General features: G+C 37.2%; 2 protein-coding genes across 7 annotated transcripts in view; one reads left to right on the top strand and one right to left on the bottom strand.

Annotated features, from left to right (window-relative positions):
• Window positions 1–2,919: 2,919 nt before the first annotated feature.
• LOC146443513 (uncharacterized) lies at window positions 2,920–8,081 on the bottom strand. Its single transcript, XM_085046200.1, has 2 exons — window positions 7,055–8,081; window positions 2,920–3,061 (listed from the first exon to the last, which is right to left on the bottom strand). The coding sequence occupies exons 1-2, from the start codon at window positions 7,797–7,799 to the stop codon at window positions 2,925–2,927; spliced, it is 882 nt and encodes a 293-aa protein (XP_084902326.1). The 5' UTR covers window positions 7,800–8,081; the 3' UTR covers window positions 2,920–2,924.
• CEP290 (centrosomal protein 290) overlaps window positions 7,282–21,607 on the top strand; it is a 46,351-nt gene continuing 32,025 nt past the window's right edge. For 3 of the 6 annotated variants that reach the window (XM_085046143.1, XM_085046133.1, XM_085046093.1), the window contains exons 1-21: window positions 7,339–7,474; window positions 9,503–9,559; window positions 10,114–10,239; window positions 10,378–10,455; window positions 10,809–10,878; window positions 11,112–11,158; window positions 11,440–11,583; window positions 11,787–11,840; window positions 12,520–12,672; window positions 13,015–13,197; window positions 13,542–13,631; window positions 13,707–13,829; window positions 15,586–15,709; window positions 16,230–16,402; window positions 16,808–16,970; window positions 17,614–17,714; window positions 17,807–17,894; window positions 18,345–18,457; window positions 19,241–19,325; window positions 20,441–20,583; window positions 21,139–21,303. In XM_085046143.1, the coding sequence (XP_084902269.1) occupies window positions 10,138–10,239; window positions 10,378–10,455; window positions 10,809–10,878; window positions 11,112–11,158; window positions 11,440–11,583; window positions 11,787–11,840; window positions 12,520–12,672; window positions 13,015–13,197; window positions 13,542–13,631; window positions 13,707–13,829; window positions 15,586–15,709; window positions 16,230–16,402; window positions 16,808–16,970; window positions 17,614–17,714; window positions 17,807–17,894; window positions 18,345–18,457; window positions 19,241–19,325; window positions 20,441–20,583; window positions 21,139–21,303 (2,199 nt within the window). In that variant the 5' untranslated portion in view covers window positions 7,339–7,474; window positions 9,503–9,559; window positions 10,114–10,137. Of the gene's footprint in view, window positions 7,475–9,502; window positions 9,560–10,113; window positions 10,240–10,377; window positions 10,456–10,808; window positions 10,879–11,111; window positions 11,159–11,439; window positions 11,584–11,786; window positions 11,841–12,519; window positions 12,673–13,014; window positions 13,198–13,541; window positions 13,632–13,706; window positions 13,830–15,585; window positions 15,710–16,229; window positions 16,403–16,807; window positions 16,971–17,613; window positions 17,715–17,806; window positions 17,895–18,344; window positions 18,458–19,240; window positions 19,326–20,440; window positions 20,584–21,138; window positions 21,304–21,607 lie in introns of all 6 variants that reach the window. The other 3 variants (XM_085046113.1, XM_085046103.1, XM_085046123.1) reach the window with 3 other exon arrangements.

Genomic DNA, 21,607 nt, shown 5'->3' with positions numbered 1-21,607 from the left:
GACATCAAAGCTGATGAGCTATTTGAAAGTCATTGTCTGGTTTATTGTCTTAAACCCTGAAATCCTGGTGATTTTTTTTTCCTTTGGTCTGCTAGGCTTTTCAAAATCGTGTTTAGATTTATCATAAAACATGCTGAGCTGGAAAGCACTCCCAAGGATCACTGAGTGCAGCTTCTGGCCCTGCACAGGACAACCCCAAGAATCACACCATTTGCCTGAGAGCATTGTCCAAATGCTTCCTGAACTCCAAAAACAGGCCACAGAGACCTAGCTAAGTGATCTTGGTTGTGGTTTGTAGCCTGGACCTGAGAGCATGACAATCACCCACCACAACTAGTAGCAACGGAGCAGTGGGGTACAGGAAGGAATACTGCGCAACAAGATGCAGGTGCAGCTAAACTAAAAACCAGGACACAAATAATTTCAAAGGAATCAAATCAAACCACTCCGTATTGCTCACAAAATGGCAGTCAAGGGCTTTTTTTACTTTTGTAGTACTTGAAGCACTGGCTGTTGATGTTACTTCAACCAAGAAAGACTCTTTTTCAACGCTGCCACCATCTTTGTAATTAACAAAAATAGGTAAAACAACCCACCACAATGTTAAGGATGCTGCTATATCTTTTTCATAGAATCATACAATGATTTGGGCTGGAAGGGACCTTAAAGGTCATATAGTTTCAATCTCTCGGCCATGGACTCCATCAGGGTACTTTAAAACACTAATCCAAGTTTATAACTGAACATATCTATAGTCTTCTTTGCACCCAGAGAAATCTTATTAAAAAAGGAAAACAAAGCATGCTGCAGGAATACATGAAAAGACTTTTGAACTTCAACTCACTTCTGTTTTAGTTCCCCCTTCAAAGAAGGTGAATATGAAACACATGCTTCTACACTGCCAGAATTTGAAATTTCTTTTTTTTGCAAGTTTCTGAACAGTGCAGAAGTTCACTCATTCTACTGAAGTTCCTAATTTTACCGAAAAGTAGTGACATCTGAAAAGGACCTACAATGAACGTCACGATTCTCCAGCATACAAGCCTTTATTATTTTCAATACTGTGACAAGGTAATACTGCCACTGTAAGATTTATTTAACCAACCACAGGATTTATTTAAATTTGACCTTTAAGAAAAGACATTTTAAGGTCAGTAGGGTTTTGGTGACTTGTAATTCTTTATCAACAGTACTTCAGAAACAGCTACTGTTACCCAACTAGCAAAAAAACAAGACTGATTCCTAAGTATTGCTTCTTAGCAAAATTAAAAGCTAAACCAACCTTATTTATTACGTCTTTCAACTTTTCACTTTTCCACACACGAAAAGGTATGTCAAGACATCTGCTTTACTTATCCCTTAATCCTACGTGATTCTAATACTTTCACAAGCCTTTCTTTTTGCTCTCAATTTCTAGTATTCCTTCCACTCAGAACTCTACACTCTACATCACTATTGACCATGCTGCTCCCTGACAGAGCTCCACTTACCTACATGCCAACTGTAGGGAAAGTATTGTTTTCACTTGAATCAAAGGGATCTCTTAAGCATAAATAAATTCAGATTTTTAGATCATTCCAAAGTTCATGTTTTAGTGGCAAGCTCATTATCAGAGAAACCTGTTAGAGAACTCCAGAAAATATTCACCTTTAATATCTAAATTTTTTAATTTGCAATTTATCTCCTCCTTTACAAGCACATTTGAATCACAGATACAACTACATGCAAACACATGGCTATACTTTGGTCTTTCATTCAAGTCACAGACACTCCAGGCAATCCTTGACAGTTTTACTGAATTTACTGTAAGCAACGAATATATGAAACAAAATGCACTGTTCTGGCTTTAGCAGCAAGTCACACAACATACTGCTTGAATGCTGTGAAACTTGGTAACCTCTAAAGCATCACAACGTATCTCTCAAATTTTTGTGTGTGCTAAAGCCTCTCTGAAAACAGAGGCATAATGGAAATCTGGTAAAGCCCCCATATCCAAGTAATCTGCTTCTAGGCTAAGCATAAAGAGAAAAATGGGAAATGTAAGGCCATGTACAACCTGTAGATTGTACAAAACTGTAGCACAAGTACTTTACTATTTCTGACTTGCATTCTCAAGTGTTATTTTCCTGAAATGTACTGTAAAGATAGAGTTAGGAAAATCACTTCTTTCCACCTGGTCTGATTACAGGGTACGTTTAATGTTCTTGCTGTATTAAAGCATAAATATGGAAATTATGTTGTTGCATTTCTTTATGTTAGCAGAACAATACAGATTTTGAGGAAGTCTCACCACGGGAAATACTACTTCCTATCTGCTACGGTAGTTGGGTCCACCCTCACACTCCAAGCTCCAAACCTGCATCATCAACATGTTGAGAATGCAAAACCAAACCAGAGGTTTATAAAAAAATCATCTGTACTTAGTGAGCCAGGCAAAAAAGTATGCCTGCGATTAATCTCAGTGGAAAACAGCAATTGCTTCTTGGCAACCAAAACTACTTTCACGCCAACTAATTTGTTACCAGTGCTGGAAAGTAAGAAGCCATGTAGGGAGTATATAAGACTGAGAACCTCATAAATCACAAGTGTGCGGGAGGCTGCTGAAGCCTTGGTATGACTAGGCTCCTCATGTGAGTGGATATATTCCCCTTCTTACCCAACTGACATGTTGATCAATTTAAGTATAATCTTGCAAGTGCCAGTACTTCACTCCCAGTGATGGATTTGATAAACACCTGCAAAATGCTGCCTAACAACTTCTGTTAACATAGACTTGCTGCAAGGGAGAACCACATTACTGTCTTGTCCTATACATGCAAACAGACTGACCATGCTTTGTTATTTTTTCATCTCCCCTACCTGCTACTTTCACAGCTTTTAAGACCTTAACCACCCCTTGGGCTGTATGACTGCCAGTTCACGGTCTAGTGCACAGCCACAAAGCAACCACTTGACTGGATGAAATCAGGACAGACATGTACTTCACATACTTTATTACAAAGACTTCTGTTGGATGCTTTAATTTGCAACGATACATGACCATGCCATGAAGAATATACAGCTGAAAACAATAAACAGCAAGGTAAGCAAGGTAAGCCTTGAGAATCAGAAACTGCACAGCAGTCATGAGAGCCAACTGCAAAAAAAAGAACACCTAGTGCAAAACATGCTACCATTGGACTAAATTTCTCAAGCTGTTTGACACAGAAATCTGCACTTTGCACTGCACCATTTTCACATTTATACAGACATTAAGTGGAAAGGACAGAAGAGAACCAGAACTCTCAACTAGAACTCTCAACCAGAACTTCTGAGCGCACTGGGCTCATGAGGCACAAAATTTTCCTCTTCCAACTTCTTACAATCCCTCTAATAGTTCATCCAGCCTTCAAGAATTACAGACAAGAGTAGAACACAGGAAAATCCCAAAAATCTGAAAAAATGTACTGACAAAAAACCAAGCAACAACCAGCAAAAGCAAGTTTTAGAAAGTAAGAAAACAAAATATTTCTCAACCATCACTACTAAATCCATGACACTACAGATGGTTTAGCACCACAGGCTGCAAAATGCAGTAGTCTGCATAAAAAACCTCTGTCCCAAATAAAAAATACATAACGATGTTTTAAGAGTATCCTCAGTTAGGAAATTTGTGAGTGTGGAAGCCATTTTCTGCCCATTAAAATTTAGAAAAAAATTGGCAAGTGTATCTTGGCAAGAATACAGCTGCAATCCCAAAACATGCAAAAGCTATTTAGCACTCTACAATTAGCTATCTGTCACCTTACATTAAAAGACCCCTGCAGGAACAAATATGTATTTGTCCATTAGACACATTTTACTATTGAACTTTAGAAACTTAAACATACATTTAAACTTTTTTCTTCTACTGAGTAATGGCACTTTTACAGATTGAAAGACATTACTAACAACACCTTTTATGCCTATTTGCTAAACAATAATCAGGCATTTCTGGAGATTTATTTATTCTAGAGACATAAACTTTATTAACCACTGAAGGTCCTGAACTGTTTAGAAAGTATTTACAGTTCACACAGAAAACCTTCAAATTATCAAAGGTGGAAGAAAACAAAGGACTGTTAAAACCACTCCTAGGATTATTTCTATTTTTAAATAGGTGAGCAACTAGTTGATCTAAGAGCTGGTAGCTGAACTTATGAATATCAACAGAGATTTATACATACCAGTAGCAGAGCCACCAAAAAGAGCATTTTAATTCAGCTTCTGAGGTTCTGCTAATGTCCTAATTTGTATTGCCTATTTGCTAACCTTTGTTTATTTTTATTTTTGGCTAAACTGAACATTCTTTCTGCTCATTTATTACAAGTGTTTAATGACAGGGAAAGATCATAAGTTTTTGTTGTGCCTTTCCAATAAAGCCATTAACTTTATCTTCTCTTTTAAATGCCACTCCAAGGTACAACTCCAATATGAAACAACTTAAATGTACAGCTGAGATTTAAATAATTGGGCTGGAATCTGATCTAGAAGGCAAGCAGTATTGGAAAGATGAGAGGAGAAATAACACAAAACATGCCTGGATTACCCTTTCATCTTGCTGGGATCCTAGAACACAATAAATATAACAAGGAAAATTTTATTGTGAAAACCTTCCTCTGCAAATACTACCAGGTCAAGAGAGACAGGACTACTATGAAGTACTCTTCACTATCCAGGAGGGCAATGGCCTCCAGCCTTCTCTTCACGTGGTTCTTGCACATTAACTACAAGAGAACCAGCAGCTCTGATACAAAGTCAGAACACAAGTTGCAGGTTAGATGAAAGATTTCCAAAGCGGAAAGACTGAAGAACTTGCTGGCAACTAAGCAGGTAAACTAACACTCAGGACATTTTAGGTTACTCTGGTACAAACAAGGATCAAAACGTAACACAATTTAAAATGGGTGAGATGAAAATACGGGTTTAGCTGGTGGTTTAGCTTCAATTTGTTCAATGCAACTGGTACAAGTCAGTTGAAATACAAACCACACAGGTCAAGTTTGTACTTTAAAACTTAAATCAGTAACAGAATCTCACACTTCAATGTCAAACCTTTAGGGGTTTTAGGTTTGGTTGGGTTGGTTGGTTTGGGTTTTTTTGCTACATTCAAACAGTAACAAAATAATACCTGTTCTATTCAGCATAATTAAATAAAACATGTTTTGTTGCCTCAGAGGATTCTGATGCAAAAATAGCGTCTCTAAAATAACACTGACCACAACTCCCAGTGTTCTAGAAATGCAACAGCAGAAACTGCATGCTTGTTTACTCCAAAGAATAAATGAACAAAAGCTACATGTGAGGTATAAACTGAAAACACAGCCTTCAGACTCTGCTACTCTGTCCTTTCTTAGTATGCTGGGTCTGTATACAATTTCCTGTGGTATTTTAAATAACATTCCACTATGTTTTTCATAGTGCAGTTTCTCTATTAGGTCTTTGCAATGGCACACTGTTGTCAAAGCTGCAGCTTAATGCATATGCCTAGCTCTTCCATCAGAGTAGGTCAAACCATGCACTATGGAGCTAAAATCATTTTTTGGCTTCAGAACGGTAAGAATCTATTCCCACTAAGAGAAGACCCACTTACACAAAGTTCATCAGGTGAGCTGATGGCGAGAAAAAGAAAAACTAACTTATTTGATCCAAGCCATACTGTATTTTAAATATTTCCTCATTTTGTGTGGGGTTAATATTTCAATTCTTTTTACTATTTTTTCACTTTTGGAGTTTCCGTGCCCACCTCAAATCCAAATACCTTTTACTTCTGCACCAATCATCTTTACTAGGTGCACTTCAAAATTACAACCCAGATGTGGTTTCACTATCAGTAAATGTAATACTGTGTTTTCTGTTGGTTCTGTAGCAGAATACTCTAAAATGCTGACGCATATTAACTAGAGTATATTAACACCTTGTTAATCTGATGGGGGGGGGGGGAAAAAAAAGCTCCTATACAGAAGCATGTTAACATCAATGGATTATTTTGTCTACCACAAGAGGATCCATTTCCTGAAGGCTTACTTTGTGGTTAAGGTGTTAATTTTCCGTGTCAATTCTTACACCTATAAAAGTTCCTGCAACTAAGAAATCGTTGTTTTATGCTTAGCCATAATTATTTTATTTTTACCAACATTACCCATTCATTAAATGTAATCCCCTCTCTTTCCCTTCCCTAACTACACAGTTTGCTTTTTGCACCCAATACGAAACCGTAATTTACCAATCCCTAGCTGAGATATAGAAGTCTTTGGAGTTGTGCTGTGATTGGAACAAGCTGCATAACTATAAGGAGTGCACGGCATCTTGCATATCGTCAGTCTTCCTTAAATATCAACACTGATTCAGAGCTAAAAACGGCAAAAGTACAGAGATTAACATTACGATCACCCTTCTCTTACCATTAAAGAAAAAACAAAAACAAACCAAAACAAATCCACTTCAGCTCTCCACAGCTGTTGAATAAACAAATACAAACAGATAAGCACGCCTGGAATAGTTACTACTATTTTTTTTTTATTTGAAAAGATGTCTTCACGCCCATTTAACTGAAACACGGGATCCTACACTTTCTGGGCTATCAGACCACTACCAGAACTCACACCTGCTGGCCAGCAGTACCCAGTGGATCCCAGCAGCTTATAGGTATGATCTTTCCCGTGCACTGCACCACTCCCCAAGCTGCCTCCTGTCCCCTAGCACTCTCTGCCTGCCCCCGAAGCACACGCGTACCCGGGCAGGAAGCAGCACGTTGCCGGCAGCCGTGGGGCGAGGCAGGCAGGGCAAGGGCAGGCTGGGCGGCGGAGGCAGCCGAGCCAGGGCGGCTCCCGTACAGCGCTCAAGCGGCGCGCTCAGGGGTCGAGGCCGCTCCGCAGCCCGGCAGGCGCAGAGAGCTCACCGACGCGGCACGGCAGACACGGCCAGCGGACCGAAACTACCACGGGCAGCAGCTACGCTGGCCCCACGCCCCCCTTCCCCCCACGCCCAGCAGGCCCGTCCCGGGGGCGCGGCCGAGGCGCCGTGCCCGCCCTACCTGAGGCCGGGGCGAACAGCGGGGCCAACAGCGGGGCCAACAGCGGCCGCACACCGCACCGCCACCCACCGCGCGCTCCGCCGCCGCCGCACACGCGCACGCGCCCCGCCCCGCAGGCCGTCGGGAAGGAGGTGGGCAGCGCGGCCGGCCCCGAGCCTGCCGGGAGCTGTAGTCCCGGGAGCGCGCCCGGCGGCGGCGGTGCTGCTCGGGGCCGTTGTCCCGGCGAAGCGGCGAGCCCGGGCGGGATCGCGCCCTGCCCGCCCGGCTGCCCCTCGGGAGCGGGAGAGCCCTGCTGGCACCGCGGAGCTTGTCTGTGGTTGCCGTGGGAGCGCTGACTGTCCCTGCGCCCACGAGTATCCGGGTCCGCGGCAGAGTCTGATGGCGTCGCCTGGCAGCGGCCACCGCCGTACTCCGGTAGCGGTGAGGCCGCGGGGCGGGGGATGTTCCGGGCAAGGAGACCGAAAGCTGCCCCGGGAGCAGCCGGGCCGGGCCGGGGGCGGCGGGGCTGCCCCGCTCCTGCGGGTCCCGGGCAGGCGCGTCCGGGCGCGGCGGCGCAGGCTGAGCCCGGGGAGGAGCGTCCCGCGGTGGCTGCGCTCGGCCGCTGCCCCCCTGCGCCTCGGTGGGAAGGCGGCCGCAAAATGAGACAGTTTGTTAATTCAGCAAAGTCGGAGTGAAACCAGAGCAAAATGGTCGCAGCAGCAGGATCCTCTGCTCCTGGGGGGATCGCGGGCTGCCACTGTATCATTCCCGGGGCTGGGCTGTGCCAGTTAGGAGAGCATGGTAACCCTGCGAAGATGCTCTCTTGGCTAGGGCTCTGTGATTAAGATCTAGTGCTTCGCAGAGCTAGTCCGGGTGAATGCAATTTGAAATTGACACACAGTAAACAGATACGGGGTTGGCATCTCCCGCGTGACTGTGGCGCTTCTCGATATGTAGTCCCTGTCGAGTGTACATGACTGCTGCCCATTGTGCACACCGTGGTGGTTGAAGAACAGCTGTTCTACTGGTGTTGGATTGCGGTGTGATGATAAGGTGTCACCCTGTGAGCTCAGCTGCCTCTGCGTGCTTTTCGTGTAGTCAGACCAGGGCATTGTTGTTCTGGTAGTACTTCAACGTACCCTCTAGGCTGCCTTTTCTGTCTGCCTTTGCTAAGTTTACCACATCTGGCCGTTTTATGTGTGTTTGATTCCCTGAGTAAGTCCAGAAAACCTTGAGGTATCTAATATCAAATCCCCATCTATGTCACACGTTTGTAGACACATGATTTCAGTGTCTCACAGACCATCTGTTCACTGAAACCACAGGTTTTAGTTGAGGGCAACAGACGAGCTAAAGGATGAAAAACTCTACAATTGAATAAATTCTCTCACAGTGTGTATATACTGTGGAACATACTATGTGCATAGCTTGTGCCCCCTTACCTTACTATAGCTGTTCTCCCAACAAGTTGGATTCTGTTGTTTATGTACAGATATATGTCCTTTTGTATAAAATTTTAGGACTGGTATTTTCTTAGGTCATTATTTTGTCGGTTAAGTGAAAAAGATACATGAGATTGAAGGTAGGACAGGATTGACAGTAGTAAGGTCGTGTATTTGCTTCCAGAATAATTTTGATGGTTGAGCATTTCAAACTTAAGTTCTGCATGTCATTGTTTAAGTAAAAATGAATGTGTTTAAAAACTCTGATCCTTAGATAAATATGTTATTGAAATCAAGTAGCATTTAATTAAATGAATAAGTAGAAGTGCCAGTATGCTCCTTGTACTATCCTTTGCCATCTACAACCAAACAGGAAAACAAAAATGTATCTAAGGTGTCATCCTTATGAAGTCATGGATTGAATGTAATGCACGTTTTATGTTTAGCAAACATTGAAGAAATTTAGTAAATATAAGGGAGCTTTCAAGTAGTTCCCATATTCAGAAAAGATGAAGAAATGGTCGTTTTTATCCTCCCTTAAGCATACAGCTGGATTTCTGAGTCTTGCAGCTCTTCTTTCAGAATGTTTAGGCATATTTGTTTTGGAAAGTAATGTCAGTTTCAGCCTTTTATTAAGGAAGGAGGTTTCAGTTGTTGAGTCTTTAAACTGCTGAATGAGGAGCAGCATGCATGATGAATCAGATCTCAAAATATTGTGCTCTATGTACAACACTGTTGAAGTTACTGATTGAGCTTGATTTTTTTTCTATAAAATACATACCTCTGTGTATTGTTAGTTTTTAAAATAATGCTGCATTTACTATTCTAGTTAGCTTTATTTCTTTCTTAATTTTTCTTAATAATTTATGCTATATTAATAATTTAGGGCAATAAGTAGATTAAAAGTGTTTTAGTTTAAACTTGGCAGAGTTTAATATTTCTTTTTGAAATATTGATCAGAAAGTCTAGAGACTTCTCCAGAGAATAGAATAATTCAAGATTTCCAATCCCTTCTGCCTTTTTTCAGGTACTGCATTGACTTTCAGGAATGTGAGAAATCAGTGTGGCCCACAGCTACCAGTAGGTAAGCAGTAGAAGAAAACTTTCCAGCACTGATGAGATTTTTCTCAGTTTCTACGTTGATTCATGTGCTTTGTCAATTCAAGTATTCCAATCAAAGAAAAGATATGCCAAGAAATGATATGTAACACAATATCGAGAAGTGGGTATTCACAGTATCAAACTAAAGAAAGTGTTGGTTGTGTTTTGAATATTAGAAGTAATTATTTATGTGTTTCTTCATTAGCATAAAAATACCACATTAAGAGATGGGGAAGAAACCAAGGATATTGAAATTAAAATACAGGTTTCGTGTGTGTCCTAATCTTCACTGATAGTTTTAAAAATTCATTGCGTATGAATGGTGTAATTTTTAACTTAAAGAAAAAATTGTTTTATTTTTGCCTTCTAATTTTCAATAGATCAAAATGTGAATAGAATGTTAATCAGTGTTTCAAATGGATACATTTATTAGAATAATCTGGTGTGGTTCAGTGGCTAGCCTCCATTAAATTATTTAACTTAAAATTTATTTGCACTGATAATACCTGATAACTGTTACTTTAATTTTTATTCCAGGGGGAAAAAAATTGTAACTTCAATATGGCACCCATTTTGGATTGGAAGAAACTCATGAAAGTTGATCCAGATTCTCTGCCTCGTCAGGAGGAACTAGCAGACAGAATGCTGGATATCATGTTCAAGGTGCTTGAGAAGAAGGGAACATGAGGGTTTTGTTATACCTTCTTCCCTAAACTGTCTCTGGTCCTTCACATACGTGAAAAATTTATTTTCTGGATTTCACTGATATTTGTGCAAAACCATTTTTGTCTCTTTCTTTAGGCTGATGGGAAAGACTTAAAAACTGAAGCTCCAGAAAAACTGATACACCTCTTTAAAATTACTCAGTCTCTACTGAAGGTTTGTAATGATGCTCACTTTCTACAGTTCTCCAGATGCGCTTTTTTTTTTTTTGTTTGTTTAAATGGATGCATCATTGTTCTTTTTTCCCCCATTCCTGAAAACACTGGTTACTCCTGAGGTAATTTATTTGTTAAATATGTGCTTGCAACAGAGTTCCTGCTTGTAGCTGTTGGAATCTAGTCGTGGGAAGTGAAGTGAATTGGGCTAACACAGTTATATAGATGGAAAATGCAAACAAATTTCTCAGAATAAATATTTTCATTGTTTTAAACATGAGGTCTATGGAACAATCTTTTAATTTATGTTAGTAGCAAATATATCTTCTTTTATTACTATGCTTCTTTTCTCAGATGAAAGCTCAAGAGGTAGAACTGGCACTAGAAGAAGTTGAAAAAGCTGGGGAAGAGCAAGCCAAATGTGGTAAGCAAGCTTTTTAATGCTGTTCCTAAATGATTTGTTGAATGTGTTCTTCAGGTTGTTGTTCTTGTTGTTTTGTGGTTTTTTTTAGGTTTAAGGAACTGGACAAAATACCAACTGCTCTGAAGTCAATTGCTTCAATGAAGCTAAATATTTAAAGACTAAGGTTAACCATTGTTGTTTTATGTGCTTTTTAGGTTGCTGGGTAATTTACTGTATCTGTTCTATTTTAACAGAAAATAATTTTAAAACAGAGCTGATGAAACTTCAAAATGAATTAGAGGTATGTTTTAAAATTGTCTTAGTTTACAGAATGCTCTGGTGGGTTTTTTTAATTATTTGATTTTAGAGCAGTATTTTAATCTTGTGAAGAGATGAAGTAGCCCTGCATTTAAACAAATGCTTTTTATTGTTTTTTGCACCAGTCTTGGGTAAATAATTACTTGACTTTCCTTATGCTTGAAAAATCCCATGTATTTTAGTCTTAGCATTTGATTTCATTTTTGTCGTTCTTTCTACTTTGAATATCTACTGTATTTCTAACGTTATTTTAATGCTCCTAAGATGGCACAGAGATCTGCTGGTGGTCGTAATACTCGTTTTTTGCGTGATGAGATCCGCCAGCTGGAAAAACAACTGGAACAAAAAGAGAGACGGTTAACAGATATAGAAAAAGAATTGGAAAATGAGAAGAAAATGAATGAACGGGTAAGAAGGACTTGAGCTTGACATCTCTAGAAGCTGTTCTGTCAAGTATTTTGAAAAGAGTATTTTGATCCTCTGAAAAGAGCCCTTTGAAAAAAAACAACCAAACCACTGATGAAATAGGACTACTGTACCTCTGACTTCTTTGTTTTTGGAGTTCTCTGTGATGTTAGTGATGAATATAATGGTTTTCTGTTTTCTTCTAGCTTACTCTTCAAGTTGAAGATGCTGAAAATGAAAACATCAGATTCAGGAGAGAGGTTAGCAAAATTATTGATGATTTAGTGTATTTTCTAACTTTGTTTATAAATATATTACTGTCTTTGTGTATTTATAATTTTTGGTGTGGGATAATGTTTAATTTTGGAACATTTCCTGTTTACTAGTGCAAAGTAAATATGTAGTACATCTTCAATAATGAAAATTAATTGAGGTCAGGAAGTCTCTACATTTCAATTTGCATAGTCCTACCGTGCATTAGTTTGGCCTGGATTTTGTGTTTTGAATTTTTAGTGTTTTTCTTAAATATTATTGCCAAGTAGATTTGTTTAATTATTGTCCTGGGATAAAACTTTGAGAATCATTTGTCAAAACACCCCTCTACATATGTTTGTGTGTGTGTATGTATGTTTATACATGCACATGTATAAAGAAAGCTATTTTATTTTGTCTCTACATTGATTAATATTTAGTCTTCCTAAAGCAAATCTAATTTCTAATATTTTTCATACTTTGTTCTCTTGGTCTTTTTTGCTCCTTTTTAATATGAAGAAAAAGCGTATAAAGAAAAAGGTGAGGCTTCTAAGACTTTTAAAAGCAGACTGTAGGAATTTGGATGGGTTTTGAGTTGTCTTAGCTCTTTCTGTTAGCTTGCTAGAAATGCAATGACTGTCTTCAACTCTTAGAAATGGATTTAAGTTTGGGTTGCTTTATGTGCAGAATGAACAACTGCGTCAGGATGTAGTTGACTATCAGAGGCAAATAGATTCTCAAAAAGAAGCAATTCCATTACGAAGAGGAGAGGTTTCTGATTACACTTCACAGTCATCCAAAAGAAGCTCTGAGCTTGTCCAGTATTTGGATGAAATTCAGGTAAAAATCTATGCATTCTGTTGAGTGTCTATTGGAGTTTTACTGACCATAGTGCCTTTCACAACACTTTGTCATTTTACAGATAAAGTCACATGGAGTAAGAGAATTCATAATATAGTAGGGTTGTGCCATGCACGTAGTCTGCATGTATGAATCTGGCAGAGGTAATGAAGTTACTGCGAAGGGGAGATATGCCTTTTATTTGTTATTTGGATTTGTTAAAATTGGTAACCTAGAGGTGAAATACTCTATTCTGTGCTAATTTTGTGTAAGACTTGCAAGTTCTTATTCAGGTATTAAGATGGGGACTTTCTAAAAGCAATTTTCATCTAATTTTTACAGAATTTGACTGAAGCGAATGAGAAGTTAGAAATTCAAAACCAAGAAATGAGGAAAAATCTTGAGGAATCAGTGCAAGAAATGGAGAAGATGACTGATGAATATAGCAAAATGAAACTAATTGTGCAGCAATCTGATATTATTATGGATGAGTTAAGAAAAGAGAAAGATCGGTACAAATTTCAAGTAAGAACTAACTCATTATTAAATAAATTTTTTTTTAGGTTTCTACTCTGTTTTCATATTTTAGCTTAAGTTAAAACATTCTATCTATGCAGTTAAAAACACTCACTCCTCTGAAGTAACACTCTTTAAAAGTAGTGTGTTCTTTGAATGTGGTACAGATTTTAAAATCTGACTGCAGATCACAAAAATTTTTTGTACAACATGCTTGTCATGCACTGTTCTCAAAAGTCATTCCCTTGCTGCTGTAATGCTAATCTGTTAAAGTTATGTGCTTGATGTAGTGTGTTTGTGCATATACACAAAACCTTTTTATAATGTGATGTTCATCCAAATGGCATGTCTAGGTTCAGGATCTTTCAGACCAGCTGAAAGCAAAGAATGAGGAAGATGATCCACTCATGGCAGCTGTAAATGCAAAAGTTGAAGAATGGAAGGTATTTTTTAATACTTGAAAAATAATTTTTAGGAATTACTTCAAGTGTTCTGATGGTATTTTATCTTCTTTTCAGAAAATCTTAGCTTCAAAAGATGATGAACTCCTACATTATCAGCAAATGTTGTTTAACTTGGAAGAGAAAATGAAAATGGTCCAACTTGATGTAGACAGAAACAGTATACTGTCCCTTCAGCAGGTACAATCCATGTGAGAAATTGCACACATAGAAATCATCATTCACTGAATATGCTAATCGCCAAATATATATTTAGTCTCTCACAGTTTGCAAATACCAAATACTTATGTTTGAGAATTATGAGACAAGTTGATTCATTCCGCTGTAAAGTTAGCTTAACAGACAATGAATGTACAAAGGAGATTTCTCTGTATGTATGTATTACCTGAACTCTTGGTAGTTGGTTCTTTTACTTTCACATTTATCTGTTATGTAGTGTTTCTAAAACATAGCTTAATTTCTGTCCATTACATTTGTTAGTTAAGGAGCAGTCTTACCTAATGCTTAATTTTCTGTGTTCATTTGTCTCATCTGATTAAGTCTGTGATTCATCATATGATAGAGCTAGATGAATTTATGTATCTCTCATATTCATGCAAAATTACATAGTTCTTTATGATTTTGAATGTCTCCACTTCGTTAAAAAAAATAGCCTTCTCCCCCTCCCTACCAAAATAATGTGATCCATTAGGAATCCTGAAATAGTCTTTATGGAAACCGTACTCTGTGCTTCCAGGATGATTTCCTGCCTTGTTTCAAGTTTTTTAAGTAAATTGGTTACATTTCGGGTTCTTGTAGACTGAGCAGCATGGTGAGATATATTTATGCAGTCTTCCAAACCTAGTGACAGATGGCTTCTCGAGAGAAAAAAACCCTAAAGTACAAATCATCCTTAGGTATCAGAAGAGGAAGGCAGCTGAAAGTAACTTTGATAGGCAGTTATTTGGTTTTAGCTGACTAGATGGCTGGAGAGGTTGCTTTCTTGAGGGGTGGGGGGGAAGAGGCATTATTAGCATGGCATTTTGAAATGTTTTGTGGAAATAAGCATATATTTTAAGAAGACACTTAAAAATTAAATCAAGTTACTGCTTGTTTTTTGCCCAAAATGGACTGAGCTTGCTACTGTTCAATGTATGTTTGTATTTTGAAGGGTTACATTTAGCTCTTTACAACTTTGCTAAGCCTTTAGATTTTAAGTGTTGGCATATTTGTAAGAAAGCCTGAGAGTTTGTTTTTCAGAACATTGGCATAAAGACCACAATCTTGAGATTTTTACATTTTCATTATTATTATAAAAAGTCTCTTTTTTATATTTTTCCACTTCTTTTCTTCGTCGCAGAAAAAATACCGTTAAGCTTCCTCTGTTGTTTCTCAAGTTTACATACAAGTACAGAAATAGCATAGTATAAATAGAAGTCGTTTTCACAGTCTCTGTGTACTTATGAATGTGTATGCATGCAAAACAAGGTGTGATACGAATTTTTAAAAGTTGATTTGTTGAAAGGCTGTCTGCAATTCAGATGTTATGTATGATGGATTGTTAGTCTTTGCAATCTTGAACTTCTATCTCTCAGTTCCTAGTGTCAATTGTTTATGAGGAAGCTGCAAGAAACCTGTATCATATGAAACTTTTCATCTAACATTGGCAAACTCTGAGAGTACTATTTCCCATTTGAAATTGTTATGCTAAAATGCTGCTTTTTTCCCATGTTGGAGTGCTATATTTTTACTTTTTTTTTTATTTTTCCTGCTTTGCATTTATATACCAAACTTCTAGATAATATCTGAACTCTCTGTTGTAAGTATAGTATATTTGATGTTCTATAAATTGTTTTGCATTAGCTACATGTAATTTACCATGTATTGTTCCGTGTTGGTAGTTTGCTTGTCTGTAAAGGAGGATTCTTTAATGGAGTTTCTTTTTTTGCATGTGTAGGGTGTGCAAGAGAGAGACGCTCAGATAAGGTTGCTTACTGAGCAAGTTGAACAGTATACCAAAGAAATGGAGAAAAATGCATTTGTTATTGAGAAATTAAAAGATGAACTCCAAAAAGGTAAAGGTAACGTCACTTCTTTGTATTAATGTCAAAATCAGGAAAGTCTGGTGCATTCTTTACCTTTTAGAAATACAGGAAAAAAATGATTGCAGTATTTGAGTAATTTTAGTCTCTAATTTTTTCCCTTAATTTCCTTTTATTAAACATTCATGAAGACTTTAAATTTATCCAGGTTACCTCAGTGGGTTTTATGGGTAGTAAAACTACACATGATCTGTAAAAATTACGGCATAACATATAAGGTCTCAGCTCCATCAAGAACTGGAAAGGAGTAATAGCATGCAATTCCAAATAAATTCTGATGTCCTTTCTGTGCACTCATTTATGATAAATACTGTTTGAAGGAACTATTGGGGGGAAGAAGACCCAACCTCTTACATGTAGTCTCTTGTAATTTCCTAATTAAAAAGAGCAAGAAATTAAGATCTCCTTTATAATGTTTTCTGAAATGTTTGTGTCTTGATTAATGGCAGATAGCAAGAATTCCTAGTTGAATTGTAAACCTCAAGGTTTTTGTTTCCAGGTCACTCATCGCTTTCTCAGCAGAATCAAATCGGGGATATGCAAGAAAAGTTAAAAATGCTAGAAGAGAGAACTACGGAGGCTGAGAAATCAGCAGAATTGGCAGAATCACATGCTAGAGAAAAGGACAAAGAGCTTGTTGAGACTTTGAAAAGAATGAGAGACTATGAACAGGTAAACAGGTTGTCAGAATGGATGGGATACTCATTTTTTTAGGAGAGTGTTTTGTCCTTCCATATTTATTGTTGACTGTGTTCTAAGTAAAAATTAAATAAATTACTTTTATGCCCTTCCTCTTCCCTTCCCTATTGAACAGTAATTGAAAACTCAAGATACGATTCTTGAAAAGATCGTGTAGTTGGAGGACTCACTTTTGAAGTATTCAGACTCCTCTGTAGTCAAGGACTGATTTACAGGATCTGCTTTTTATTCAGTAACTTTTTTCACTAAGCATAGTGCCGAAGAGTGATAAAGGATGAAAAACATATTTTCTTGTCTGTATAATGATGGAAGAAAGATTGATAATCTATTTTAATAAGTCTTCTATTGGTTGTTTTATTTTTACTCCCCATGTGACAGGGAATATATGGTTTGGAAGAAGCTGTTGCTGAAATCAGAGATTTAAGGAAGCAAGTCAAAATACGAGAACGTGAGATTGAATCATTAATTAAGGAAGTCAATAAACTTGAACTTAAAATAAATGACTTTCTGGATGAAAATGAAGAACTCAGAGAGCGCTTAGGTATGCTGTATCCAGTACATATTCAATTATTGTGTGAAAATTGAAATAGGGTTTTATAATGGAAATTTTTTACTGTACCAAGTCACTGGACATAACTTGGTATATTCTGCTTATATTTCCAAGTAGTCTTAATTAGTTTGGACCAACTTCATGAATGAACTTGGCTTACAGAGTCCTTTGACTGAAGAAAGTAGGAGAACAGGTTCTCTTCTCTTTTTTGCTTTTGATTCCTCTTTACTGCACACTGCATAATAAACTTTGTGATATGATATTTGTAAACCATAGCATCCTGAAGCTGTAATGCTAGATGAGAAACACAGAGAAAACTTTAGACAGGCTTATTTTGAAGTAGACAAGTTTAAATGTAAATAAAGCTAATATTAGGTGCCACTTTATTGCATTTTGGGTTTTGAGTAACTGAGGTAAGATTAAGCTTTATTCTGGTCTTAATACATGGAGTATAAGACTTGTATATATGACATACAGGTAGTTATATATTTTTATGGATAGTTGAAATATATTCAACTATCAACAAGTTATTTTTTTAATGGTACTTTGCTAGTTATTTTCTTAGATACATTAACTGCATTAACTGACATTAATGTTCCTCCTTAGTGAATAACTGTCATATACTTTGTTTAAGGTCTTGAGCCAAAGACAATGATTGATTTAAATGAATTCAGAAACAGCAAAGCACTGAAGCAGCAGCAATACAGAGCTGAAAACCAGATTCTTTTGCAAGAGGTAAGTGGTAAATCCTATTTTTATGGAGGAGCTACATAAAAAAAATGTATTTGAACAAAATGGAATACTGATCTGTGAATAATAATACCCAGATTGAAAGACTAGAAGAGGAAAGAATTGAACTAAAAAAACACATCCGTAAGTTGGCTCAGGAGAAAGGAAGAAGAGTTGCAGCAATAGGTAGGATGATTTTGTTATAAAATGTCCTTTCAAAAACGTTCTGTTTATTCTTACTAATGGAGCTATGTTATATTTACTCATTTGTTTAAATTAAAAGGCTAAATACATTGCATTGAATCAGTAGGAAGACGTGAGTGGTTTTGGATTTTCTAGTCTTACAGCCCAGTATCTTTTTGAGTTGTGATGACTTGTAATGCATCATTGTGACTTCTGTCCTTGCCTTGCAACGGGTGCAGGATGATCTTCCCAAAATTTCCAGTAAATGTTCTTAATTCATGTGTTTCAAAAATCTTAAAATTTCAATGCCATGCCACCCAGGGTAGCATAATGTGCTCAGATGGAAAGGTAGAAAACTGGAACTCAGATATAATCAATGGAGAATATTCTTCTGCTTGGAGACCCATTAAAATTTCATAATAATTTATTACTTGTACATGTACTTGCACTTAGGACTGGACACTGATAATATGCAGGTGACTGACAGCTTTACTGAAGAGAAGGGAGAGAATGTGAGGAAGTTGGATTTCTTGAGCAGACATGATATTGCTGAAGTAAAAGCAAAGGTAGGTTCATAAAGCAAGTTTATAAACATTTCTTTTATTTTTCTTTCAAAAATTAGAAACCCCTATTTTGTAAATACTTATTAAAATATTTATCTAGGGACTTTTATTAACTGCTTTTAAAAAGTCCCAAATTAATAATTTGTAATATTTTTTAGAAGACTGGTGAATATTCTATATTTTTTGTAAATACAGCCTAGCATCTCATGTAATGTGGAATGGAGAAACACACTTGCAGATAGAGTAGCACCAGTTGAAATTCTGAAGTCAGAGAAAAATATAGCTGAAAATAGAAATGCTGTGGGAAAGCTACCTAGAAAAATTTCTGGCATACATGAAAATTCAGATCACTTGGAAAAAACAAAAATACTTTTTCAGTTAATTGAGGTTCTAAACACTTTTTCAGTTCATTGAATTTCTAAACATGTGATGGAGTGGCACCTTGTGTTAAACACAAGTGTAATTCTGAAGCTCTTAGTGTTTTCGTATCACCAGAGTTACAACTCACACAGTCTCACAGACACGGTACCAGACCACTATTCCAACTGCTGCATGACCTGAGAATATGTATTTCACTATGGACAGTGCTATGGGATACACCTTGTGTAATTATTCCAGTGAATCCATTTCTGTTCCTGTTTTAGGCAAGAAATCAGTATGTGGACTGTGAAATTTTCATAAATGCATACTTCAAATTTGAAAAAGTCCTGGACTAAAATAGTAAATGCTAAAATTAGATTCTGCATATCTTTTCATCTAGGAGAAACTTTGTGTTTTTTTCTTTAGAATGAATATCTTGCAACTGAATTACGTGAGAGAGAGAGAGATTTGGAAAAGAACAGGACTGTAATGGCCAAATTTCAATCTAAATGTAAGTTGCAGTCTGTGTTAAAACTGGAGAATGTTATCAGGTACCTGTGCATAGTTTGCTTATTTATTTATTTAGTTTCTATAATGTGATCATAACTATGAGACTTAGAAAAAAAGTTTTGTGTTTATATTAGTGTATATCTTTGTATGTGTGTGTAAATATACACAAATAGCAGTACTAAATAAGTGATAGTACATGAAACATAGTTTATTCACACTTAATACAGTAAAATATTATCTCTAATGTTTTCCCTTCTCGATTCAGATTAACTAAGGGCTTTAAGTGTGTGAGTAATCCCAGTTGTAATTGTTATACAACTTGAGTAATTGTAGAGCTTCTCTGGCTCAAAGGAAGTGTTAGGGAATTAGAGCCACTTGCTACTTACTTGTGTATGTATGTTAGCTGAAATGCAATGCTTGAAAACTCTGAACTAAAAATAATTTGAATTTCTCTGGACAAGAAGCGTAATTTTTTCCCCCAGAGAATGTGAATTCTTAAAATTCTTTCTGACTTTTCCAAATAGACTTGGTGAAACTGCTCAAGGTTTTGCAGTTCACTCCTGGGTGTTCAGGATGGTTGGCCATATTGTTTGAATGTAGAGAATGTCCTGACACATTTTTTGGTTTTTTTAGTTTTCAGACTTCTTGCTTTGTGCTGGAAATTGGAATTTCATTGAGAAACCACTGGTGGTAGGAGTCGTGAGAGTCTTTGGCAGCCACATAATTTAAATGTTCTTTTTTTTTTCTCAGTCTACAGAAGAAATTCAGGCAATTCCTAGGTACTTCATTGTTACCTCCAGACATTTCCAGGATAGCCATATTTCTGGACAGGCTACTAAAGTTTAAAGTAGAAGCAAACATTGAAGACTGGAAGATTCAGTGAACTTTATTTGTTCCCATGAAGCATTTAATTATTTTTTTTGTGTTACTTCATGAATAAGATACACCTCCCAGATATTCTTAGCAGCTCTGCTTTTAATTTCCTAATTCGCTATACCTGTGCATATATGATATGAACATTCTTTTAATTTATCAAATCAATAACATGAAATGTCCTAGGAAATCTTAACTCATTTTTTTCAGTGCTTTTTAACACATTTGCAACTTTTATTACAGTAAAAGAGTTATCAGAAGAGAATAAACAACTTGAACAAGGAATGAAAGAAATACTGCAAGCCATCAAGGAAATGCAGAAGGATTCAAGTATGAAGGGAGGAGAAACAGCCTTAATAATCCCTAGTCTGGATCGTTTAGTTCATGTAAGCTTGCTTTCTGAAGTATTGTTTAGCTTTATAGGATTTGCAGTGTATTCTCCTCCTCCTCAGTTATTGGGTTATTGTATAATTTAATTGTAGTTTCTTTGTGCATATGCTTTCCTAGTGTGATTCCTCTTTAACAAGGTAAATTGAAATATACAGGAGAAGGGATTGCCAAAATTTAAAAAGCCCTTACCATCAGCTGGATATTACACAAGTGTCCTTGGCAAATTTGTTGTCCCATTCACAAAGCTTTGGTAAAAGTTCATTTGCCTGTCTTTTATCTCTATGGGACCTGCCAGAAATGTTTTAAAAAAAATTCTTTATTCATGCATCTTACAAAAAATAAGGGATTTTCCAGGAAAGTGTAACTATGTAAGTCATAGTCTGTGGCAAGTATACCCTTAGGAAACTGATAAATAGATTTTGCAATGTTAAAATTTCATGATTTTTACTAATTCTGTGTAGTCTAAACTTGAGGGTTCAGTTTACTATGAAAAAATTAAAGCTTTTCTGCACTTTTTCTCTGGTTTGTTAATTAACTGTTTACTGCCTTAGGCAATGGAGTCAAAGAATTCAGAGGGGGTCTTTGATGCCAGTGTGCACCTGAAAGCTCAGGTTGACCAGCTTACAGGACGAAATGAAGAACTAAGACAGGAGCTAAAAGAGACTCAGAAGGAGGCAACAAGTTTGTCTAATCAGCTGGCAAGTGCCAATGAAAAGGTATATAATATATTTTGTAGTTCAAAAGGGCCTGTTCTGATAATTTAGAACAATCCACACAATCCATAAAACACTGAATTTAGCTTATGTGAACAGTGTATAAATATAATACATAAATCATACTGAAATTTATGTAGTGGACCTAGTAATTCATCCATTTTAACTTCAGATCTTGCTCTTCTTGATGTTACTTTATCCTTGGAATATTCTATCCTGTTAAATACCAAGCATTCCTGTCTTCTGGGGAGAGCTGTGCCCAAAAAAGCTCACAGATCTATTTCTTCAATGAAGCCAGGAGTCTTGC

Source organism: Lichenostomus cassidix, chromosome 1Aa (genome assembly GCF_008360975.1).
Source record: "Lichenostomus cassidix isolate B80296 chromosome 1Aa, HeHo_3.0, whole genome shotgun sequence".
Taxonomy (NCBI): domain Eukaryota; kingdom Metazoa; phylum Chordata; class Aves; order Passeriformes; family Meliphagidae; genus Lichenostomus; species Lichenostomus cassidix.
This window is presented reverse-complemented; position numbering and strand designations above follow the sequence as displayed.